This window comes from Engystomops pustulosus, chromosome 2 (genome assembly GCF_040894005.1).
Source record: "Engystomops pustulosus chromosome 2, aEngPut4.maternal, whole genome shotgun sequence".
Taxonomy (NCBI): domain Eukaryota; kingdom Metazoa; phylum Chordata; class Amphibia; order Anura; family Leptodactylidae; genus Engystomops; species Engystomops pustulosus.
The window spans coordinates 8,056,290-8,066,276 of NC_092412.1; the positions used below are offsets into that span (position 1 = coordinate 8,056,290).

Sequence of the window (9,987 nt, forward strand, 5' to 3'; positions counted from 1 at the left end):
CAGGGGACATCCTCTACACCTAGAGAAGAGGAGGCTCTACCATCACCATAGACAGGGGGCATCCTCTACACCTAGAGGAGAGGAGGCTCTACCATCACCATAGACAGGGGACATCCTCTACACCTAGAGGAGAGGAGGCTCTACCATCACCATAGACAGGGGACATCCTCTACACCTAGAGAAGAGGAGGTTCTACCATCACCATAGACAGGGGGCATCCTCTACACCTAGAGAAGAGGAGCTTCTACCATCACCATAGACAGGGGGTGTTCTCTACACCTAGAGAAGAGGAGATTCTACCATCACCATAGACAGAGGTTCTTTACTGTAAGAGCAGTGAGACTGTGGAACTCTCTGCCGCAGGAGGTTGTTATGGCCGACTCTATGTACATGTGCAAGAGAGGCCTGAATGACTTTCTGGAGAGCAAAAATATCACGGGTTATGGGGATAAAACATTTATTTAATTCTTAAAGGTTGGACTTGATGGACTTGCGTCTCCTTCCAGCCTTGTATACTATGATACTACTGATGTGTAATGCAATGTTGATCCCGTCTGATCAGACGGTACTTCTCCTTTTAGGGCAGACTAGATCGGGGCTTCTTGGGGTTTGGGATTTTTCCTAAATATAAGATAAACTAATTGTAGGATTCTTGCAGGAACATATTGTGGGAAGGACGAGTGGACTCCTATCGGCGTTAGGGAATGGTAAGATCCTGTCACTTATCTTATGTATCTTATATGTTGTAGATGGACTTTATGATGGACAGAACCTACTAATCTTCCCAATGCCCTCCTCTTTCAAGGGAACTTGTCATCAGGTTTTCACCTTTACACCTAAATAAACGGCACATTAGGCTTGTGGTTCTGTGATTTTCAGGACCAGAGATACATAGTTGGAAAGCCAAGCTCAGTTTCCACCGATTTCTTTAGCTGCCTGTATCTCGGGTTCTGTAGCTCACAGAACCACAATCCCGGTGCCATCTGTAACATGAGATTCTTATCTTTAATATGACACCAATAGCAGGTTTCTGAGTACTAGAGAACAGCAGATTGAGGCATCTGAATTCACACACACACACACAAAATTTGACTCTTCTTTGCTCCTTGTTACATGGGGCTGATAGTTTAGCTGGGGTAAAATCTGCTGACAGGTTCCCTTTGAGTCATTTCCATTTTTGAGACTCTGTGTGTGGCTTCAATCTGGAAATTTTTTTTCTCTGATGATTAATTTTTGAAACAAATTTTTTTTTCAGGTGAGGGCTGGATAAGAGGCCCCCACGGAGACCTTCTTTTAGCTTCCTATTCTGACCTAGAAGATTTTCATGCTTGGATTACCCAAAAAAGAACGGGACATAAAATCTATGAATGTTTTGAATGCGGGAAACAATTTAAAAAGAAATCAAATCTTTCGATGCACGAGAGAAGCCATCGGGACGAGCGGCCGTTTTTATGCACGGAATGCGGGAAAAGTTTCAGCCGAAAATCGGTTCTTGTGGAACATCTGAAAACTCACACGGGGGAGAAGCCGTTTTCATGCTCTGAATGCGGCAGATGCTTCACCCATAAGTCGTCTTACGGTAATCATCTGCGAACTCATACAAAAGAGAAGCCGTTCTTATGTCCCGAATGTGGGAAATGTTTTGGCCAGAAAGCGAATCTATTGGAACATCTAAGAACTCACACGGGGGAGAAGCCATTTGCGTGTGCGGAATGTGGGAAACGTTTTAGCAAGAAATCTGGTCTGGATAATCACCGGAGAACTCACACAGGGGAGAAGCCCTTTCCCTGTCCTGAATGTGGGAAGTGTTTTAGTCAGAAATCTGCTCTTAGTGATCATCTTAGAATTCACACAGAGGAGAAGCCGTATTCGTGTGCGCAGTGCGGGAAATGTTTTATGCGTAAACGCTCTCTTGAGAAGCACCAGAGAATTCACACGGGAGAGAAGCCATATTCATGTGCTGAATGTGGGAAATGTTTTATATGTAAACGCTCTTTTGAGAAACATAAGATAATCCATACAGGGAAGAAGGCATCAACATGATCAAAATATGGGCAGTGCCATGGCACAAACGTACACAGGGCAGATCATGCTTTGAGGTCTACACAAGGGAGTTGGTGTTTAGATTGTAGGAAATGTGACCAATTTCAAGCTCTAGGGTAGGGTCCGCAGCACCCAGGGGTGTCCCCGGGGCCAGGGGCTGCCGCACCCAGGGGTGTCCTCGCAGCCAGTGCCCGCTGCTCCCCGGGGGTTAGGGTGTCCTCGCAGCCAGGGCCTGCCGCTCCCCGGGGGTGGGGGTATCCTTGTGGCCATGGCCCCGACACTCTCTGGGGGCGTCTTCGTTACCAGGACCCGCCGCTCCCTGGGAGTTAGGGTGTCCTCATGGCCTGGGCGCACCGCTCCCCAAGGCTGGCGGTATCCTTACGGCCAAGGCCTGCCGTTCCCCGGGGGTGGGGGTGTCTTTGTGACCAGGGCCCGCCGCTCCCTGTTTTTGAAATGATCAGTATTGTCCATAAAGTCTTGTAGTCCTAACTTTGCCTGGCAATTTTGGCAAAAAATAAAATCCAGACTGTGTCGCTATCCACTTATTTCTTCTAGAACGTTATGAGGCTTAGCATTTGGGGGCCACTGTTCACATTTTTTAGAAAACTGCCAAAACTTATATTTACAGGGACCTGCTCAACTTTCAACTGGCTGTGAGAGGCCGAAATAATAGCAAGACTCGTAGAGTATTCCCTTATGGAAACTGCACCCCTTGACGTGTAAATAACTACTTTTAAGAAGTTTGTTAACCCTTTAGGTGTTTTATAGGGGTTAAAACAATATGGAGGTGCGGTCTAGAAATTTGTAATATTTTTGGACAATACACTCATTTTAGGCGGAAAATGAAACATTTGCAATGGATTACGTCCACGATCACGGAAATACCTCATTTATATGGCTTTTTAAAAAAAAAATTTCCCCCAATTTACTGAATAAAAGAAATTTGGAGAAAATCTTGTTAATTTCACCATCTTTTCAGAGACACAACTTTTCTTGTATTTTTTGGCTGAAATATCTGATTAAGGGCTATTTTTTTGTGTTGTTCTTTGTAGCAGTCTTATTTCGGGGCACATTTAATTTTTGATTGCATTTAAGAGCATTTTTTTTTTTGGGGGGGGGGGGGGGGGATGTTATGCCGTTCACCTTGCCGGTCCAATAACGATTCTGTTTTATTATACAGATTTCTTTTATATTTTTGATTGTTTTTGTATGGGAATGTGTCATTTTAGTGGTTTATGTTTTATTTTTAAATTGTTTGAAGTTTGTTTTTTGGTTTTTTTTTTCACTTTATACAACCTTTGACATGAACCAGTAATGCTCTGATCGCTGGTTCAAGTCCAAGACGCTACTCTACAATACTTATGTGTTGTAGTGCAGTGTGCAGACGCATGCGCAGACAGTTTACAGTCAGACCTGGAAGGGATCTGACTGCCCGGACATCGGGCAGCCCCGTTGGACTCGGCTGCCCTGAAACGGTAAGCAGCATGGGGGGGTCTGACCCCTAGGGGAAAGCTGCTTACATGCAGTGTTCATGCTTGACCATGGCATGTAAGCAGTTAACACCCATCAACAGCTCCGATCGTGTGTGTTACAGTGTGGTGTCAGCTGCGATATACAGCTGACACCCGCTGCTTCTGTCACCGCCTCTGCTTGTGAATCGGTTTCAGAAGTGAAACATAATAGCAGGTCTAGGTTAAGTCCATGTGCGCGTAGGGGTTACATGAGCTTAAAATAAGAATACGGATGGTTTTCTTTCTTATAAATAGCTGTAGGAGAGCAGGAGGACACTACTTACAGGGGAGGTGGTTGGAGGACATTGTTATTAGGTATGGAGGAGTGTGGGGGACACGTTTATATATAGGGGCTACATGGACATGAATGTGGAAAAGAGGAGAACTGGAGAAAGTTTTTATATGACCAAATTGGCAGCTCTGTGTGTGCGCCATATAAATAATGGAATTATCATATATGGGGGGGGGGGGCACGAGGACACATATGCTATGTAGAGAGGAAGGAAGGCCAGGGACACATATATGGAGGAGGGTAAAGGTTATTAGAAGGCAGATGCACATGTAACCCCTTTGTCAGGGAAGGCAATAAACCAGTGAACTCCCTACACGATCTCCTACTCCCACGAGGAGCTCGCATGCCTGAGCCTGGGGAGAGATGTACAGTAACTTACACCTAAGTAACTGTATCCTCAGTCGCGTAACTAGAAGCTGTTGGGCCCCAGGGCAAAGTCTGTGCAAGGCCCCTGACTATAATGTATGGTGGTGTATAGTAATAATCTTCTCATATGGGAAATTGACAACATAAGGGCACCCTAAACCTCATGGGCCCAGTTGCGACTGCACCCCCCCAAGTTACGCCCCTATGTGTCCTAATCTGATGCCCTCACAGGGTGGCTGAAATGTCAGCGATTGTTTCCGGGAAATCGTTGGTGACCCCGGTGGTAGAGTCGATGACGGAGTGTGAGGTCAAGGTTGAATCATAAAGACTTGAAATTCAGAGATCAGAACTTGCCCAACTAGAAAAGTTACTCAAAAGAACGAAGAGCACCCTACATCACAGACTCCCAATCCTGATGTTAGAACATGGAGGAGTCCGAGGCAATGGAGGCCCCTATAACCCATACATAGGAGCGAGTCTGATGCTTCCAGGTCACATCACACTTACAGTGTGTACCGGCCCGAGGCTTGGTCACTTCAGTTCTGGTTGTCAGCGTTCAGTCCAGACGTTCCAGCCACCACTTATTGTAATAGTGGAAGGGACCTTTAGGAAATACAGACAAAGCCCAGGCCCAATAGTTTTTCTGTAGCCCATTACAAAAAAAATCGCTAGTGTACTGGACCTGCAGTGGCTTTATCAGCTGCCTTTGGGTCCTTCACTTTCCAAAGACACCCCTCGGACTTCTAGTACAGTTGTCCTCAAACCTTGAAAAGACTCTCCTTGGTGTCCTAATCCCGATCCTGTTTCCTTATTGTATTGGGATTTGAAGCTATTTGTGAAAGTCCTGGAAACGACTCTAGTGCCATTAACTCTATTTGTACCGCCCGCTGACGTCTAAGGTCCGGAGTCTGTTTCCTGCTGCTCTCTGCTGATCTTAGTGACTCCCTGCACAGTGCTTTGTCATTTGTCACTCTGTACTTCATGAACTCCTCCGGACGGGTAAGTAAATGTGGCCCAATATGTCCTCAGAGGGAGGCGTCCCATCCTTCTTGTCCACGTCGCCCAAGCCGTGCTGCAGTAGCAACTTGGGTTTCATCCTCATAGTAGATATCCTGCAATGGTCTGCTATATTCATCCTCCAACACAAGTTGTTGTGTACAGATGTGACCCGTCCTTTCCCTGCAGTACAAGCTCCACCAGCAGCAGCAGAACGGATGACAACGCCCCTTTGTCATATTTGCTCCTCTCTTCATTTTAACAGACTCCACAGCAGTCAGCACTTGGGTCTCATCCTCATCTGTAATGGTTCGCTTGCCACATCCTTAGCCTCTAACTCAAGTTGTTGGGCATCTGGGAAGTTTGTCTGGGGCAGGGGCAGGTGGATGGCCCACAGAATCCCAGCTAGGAGAGTGATCTTAGAGCAGTGGTGGCGAACCTATGGCACGGGTGCCAGAGGTGGCACTCAGAGCCCTTTCTGTGGGCACTCAGGCCATCCCCCTAGCACACCAGACCGGACTCAAAGACCGGACACATTGATAATTACTTCGCAACTTGGCACTGTAGGAAGAGGGAGAAGTAGTAGACAGGGCCGAATTATCTTTGGAGGACCTCCTGCTAGAGGAGGACCTCTAGGGAAACTGGAAAGAAGCCAAAATGATGCAAATTTTCTATCTTGTCCTTAGGAGGCCAATATCATCGAAAGTTGTTGAAGAACAGGGAGCAATAAGTGACTGCTTTACTTTTTGGTTGGCACCTCGCAATAAATAAGGGGGGGGGGGTTGGGTCGCAGTTTGGGCACTCAGCCGCTAAAAGGTTGTCCTAGAGCATGGGGTGTAGTGCAATAGCATAAGATGAGGGGAAGGCCACACGTTAGGATTTCATGTACATTTCACACTACACAAAACATTCTCTTATGTCCATGTTGTTGGTTATATATTAGTTACCTGGGTTGTGTTCTGAACTGATAATCACATTGGGTTATATCTAACAAGAGCGCGGGGAAGTTGCTGCAAGAGCTCGGGTTCACTAAAGCTAGTAATAAGGGACTTCTAATTTAGGGCTGTGGGAAAGTGTTTAGCCTTACTGGAGGTTTGTGTGGACAACTCGAGACCCTACTGAATCCGTGTGTGCGAGAGGTGTCTGAGAAATCGGTAGTTAATAATTAGTGCAGGGGCGTAGATTGGAGAGCCTAGGGCCCATAGCACAGACTTCTGAATGGGGCCCCCTTCACCTTAAAAAATATACTTATCTGTACACCGGCACATGTTTATACAATCACATACATTTCTATTCTTACATACACACGTTTGCACTCATATACACATTTATGCACTTATGCATGCGGTATATACATATCTCATAGACACATACAGACTATACACACATGCATACAGTACCATATACATGTATACAGCATATATGCACACACATGCAGTATATGCAGTGGGCACATAGAGTATTCATACCCTTGACTGTTTTTCACTCTTTGTTTCATTGCAGCCAGTTAGTAAGCAGAAAAAAGTTTGTTTTGTTTTTTTGCTCATTAAAGAGAACCCGTCAGGAAAATTAACCCCCAAACTAAATATATTTTCTTAAACTGCCATTAGAAAGCGTTGTCCCCTATCACTACATTGTTCCGTTACATGCCTGTAAACATAAACAATCAGGTCTTCAAGCTGAATGCAAATGATCCTTTATCATATTCAGCAGTCCAGCTTATTCATGAGGGTCAGGCATGGCCAGCACCAGTTATATACCTAATTAATGGACCAGGGGGCTGTATTCTAATGGAGCCTCGGGTGCTGTTTATACTTAATTAATGCAGCCTGGGGGCTTTATATACCTAATTAACAGACCAAAGGGCTGTAATTACCTAATTAATGGAGCCTGGGGGCTGTATATTCTTAATTAATGGAGTCTGGGGGGCTTTATATACTTAATTAATGGATGGTATATTGGTATCTTCAGATTCAGCATTTTTAATGGCACCACATTTAACAGCTAAGGGGCTCACTGAGGCTCTGTCACCCAGGGGCCTGCTGAAACCTGGAGCTGGCCCTGGGGTCAGGCACAGCCATACCCCCCAGTTCTTGACTAAGAGCGTGTATAATGATGTGACACTTCTGCTGCTGGCTGCCTCTTTATACTTCTTGGTTCTGGAGGCCACGTCCCCTGCAGCCTGTGCATATGAGAGACACAACTGCTACGGGATGCAGGCATGTGTACGGGAGAAGAGAGTATGTCTCTCACATGTGTAAAGGATAACAGAGCATGTCAGGTACTTGTGTAGCTGATGCCTGTGTCTCTCACCTGTGTATAGCAGAAGTGTATAGCAGAACATGTCAGGTACTTGTGTAGCTGATGTCTGTGTCCCACACATGTGTATAGCAGAACATGTCAGGTACTTGTGTAGCTGATGTCTGTGTCTCTCACATGTGTATAGCAGAACTTGTCAGGCACTTGTGTAGCTGATGTCCGTGTCTCACACATGTGTATAGCAGAACTTGTCAGGCACTTGTGTAGCTGATGTCCGTGTCTCACACATGTGTATAGCAGAACATGTCAGGCACTTGTATAGCTGATGTCTGTGTCTCACACGTGTATAGCAGAACATGTCAGGTACTTGTGTAGCTGATGTCTGTGTCTCATATGTGTATAGTAGAACATGTCAGGTACTTGTGTAGCTGATGTCTGTGTCTCACATGTGTATAGCAGAACATGTCAGTTAATTGTGTAGCTGATGTCTGTGTCTCACATGTTTATAGGAGAACATATCAGGTACTTGTGTAGCTGATGTCTGTGTCTCTCACATGTGTATAGAAGAACATGTCAGGTACTTGTGTAGCTGATGTCTGTGTTACACAAGTGTATAGCAAAACATGTCAGGTGCTTGTGTAGCTGATGTCTGTGTCTCACACATGTGTATAGCAGAACAGTTCAGGTACTTGTGTAGCTGATGTCTGGGTCTCACACGTGTATATAGGAGGAGAGAACATGTCAGGTACTTGTGTAGCTGATGTCTGTGTTACACAAGTGTATAGCAAAATATGTCAGGTGCTTGTGTAGCTGATGTCTGTGTCTCACATGTTTTTAGGAGAACATATCAGGTACTTGTGTATCTGATGTCTGTGTCTCTCACACGTGTATAGCAGAACAGTTCAGGTACTTGTGTAGCTGATGTCTGGGTCTCACATGTGTATATAGGAGGAGAGAACATGTCAGGTACTTGTGTAGCTGATGCCTGTGTCTCACATGTGTATAGCAGAACATGTCAGGTACTAATGTAGCTGATGTCTGTGTCTCTCACACGTGTATAGCAGAACAGTTCAGGTACTTGTGTAGCTGATGTCTGGGTCTCACACGTGTATATAGGAGGAGAGAACATGTCAGGTACTTGTGTAGCTGATGCCTGTGTCTCACATGTGTATAGCAGAACATGTCAGGTACTAATGTAGCTGATGTCTGTGTCTCACACATGTGTATAGGAGAACATGTCAGGTAGTTGTGTGAGACACAGACATCAGCTACACATGTATATAGCAGAACATGTCAGGTACTTGTGTAGCTGATGTCTGTGTCTCTTACATGTGTATAGCAGAACATGCGCTCCAAATTATACTTCTACTTTATTATTTAGTTTGGTACAGTCACGGTGATACCAAAAAAGACTCCACCAATGTTAACCATCCAACCTAAAAACTGGAGAGGAAAAATGGCAGAGGATCCCTAAATCCAGGTACACAGACATATGTAAATACTCACTGTAGCAGGACAGAGGCCACAAATCTGATTTCACGCAGCCCAGTAAGCGGCAGGAAGTAGAGATGAGAGATAGCTGGTCCTGCTATCTCCTCCCTCAACTTTTTTTAACGTTGTGTACTGCGGAAGATTTGCACTGTTATATAGATAATGGGGCAGATTTACTTACCCGGTCCGGTGGATTCGGGTCCAGCCGGGATTCACTAAGGTAGTTCCTCCGACGTCCACCAGGTGGTGCTGCTGCGCTAAAGTCCGCCGAGGCCCACCGGAATGCACTGAAGTTCACCGGCCTATACCTGGTGAAGGTAAGCGTGAGTCCCGCAACACTTTTTTTTTTTTTTCAAATGCGGCGGTTTTTCCGAATCCGTCGGGTTTTCGTTCGGCCACGCCCCTGATTTGCGTCGCGTGCATGCCAGTGCCGCTGCGCCACAATCCGATCGTGTGCACCAAAATCCCGGGGCAATACAGGGAAAATCGGCGCAAATCGGAAATATTCGGGTAACACGTCGGGAAACCGCGAATGACCCCCAATATGCTGTAAAATGTGCAGCAGAATATGTTTATAATGGTGTCCACCACCCAGTCTTTAGTGTGGCAGGTCAGGTACTGGGGCCCCCTGACTCAGTGGTCCCATAGCAGCTGTTATGCCTGCTACCCCTGCAGTTACACCCTTCTGGGGGGTGCTCTATGACTTCTGGATGTGCACTTTCAGGAGAAGTGGAGAAGCGCCGCGCCAGATACAGTAGGAGGCTCTGGTTGAACTAGATTTTGATAAACTTTTTTTTTAGTGAATTACCATAGGAAGAAGCCAGTACATCAGCAACGCTGAGGAGAGGCTTCAGTCTGGGATTCTGTATCCTGATTGGCTGGGCTGCTTGTGCAACACCCCTGCCGATGAATACGGTAGGTAGGTGTTGCGAAAGTGTCCCTTTCCATGTTGGGAGCTTTCTGGTGACCCTACGCACCTCACTAGTAACTTGGTAATTGCTGCTGTAAGATTATGCCTGGGAGGTCACA

General features: G+C 45.9%; 1 protein-coding gene across 1 annotated transcript in view; it reads left to right on the plus strand.

Annotated features, from left to right (window-relative positions):
* LOC140116861 (uncharacterized) overlaps positions 1-3,143 on the plus strand; it is an 81,053-nt gene extending 77,910 nt beyond the window's left edge. Inside the window, exons 9-10 of the mRNA XM_072133296.1 lie at positions 659-707; positions 1,256-3,143. Coding sequence (XP_071989397.1) covers positions 659-707; positions 1,256-2,043 — 837 coding nt within the window. The 3' untranslated portion in view covers positions 2,044-3,143. The remainder of the gene's footprint in view (positions 1-658; positions 708-1,255) is intronic.
* Positions 3,144-9,987: the final 6,844 nt, after the last annotated feature.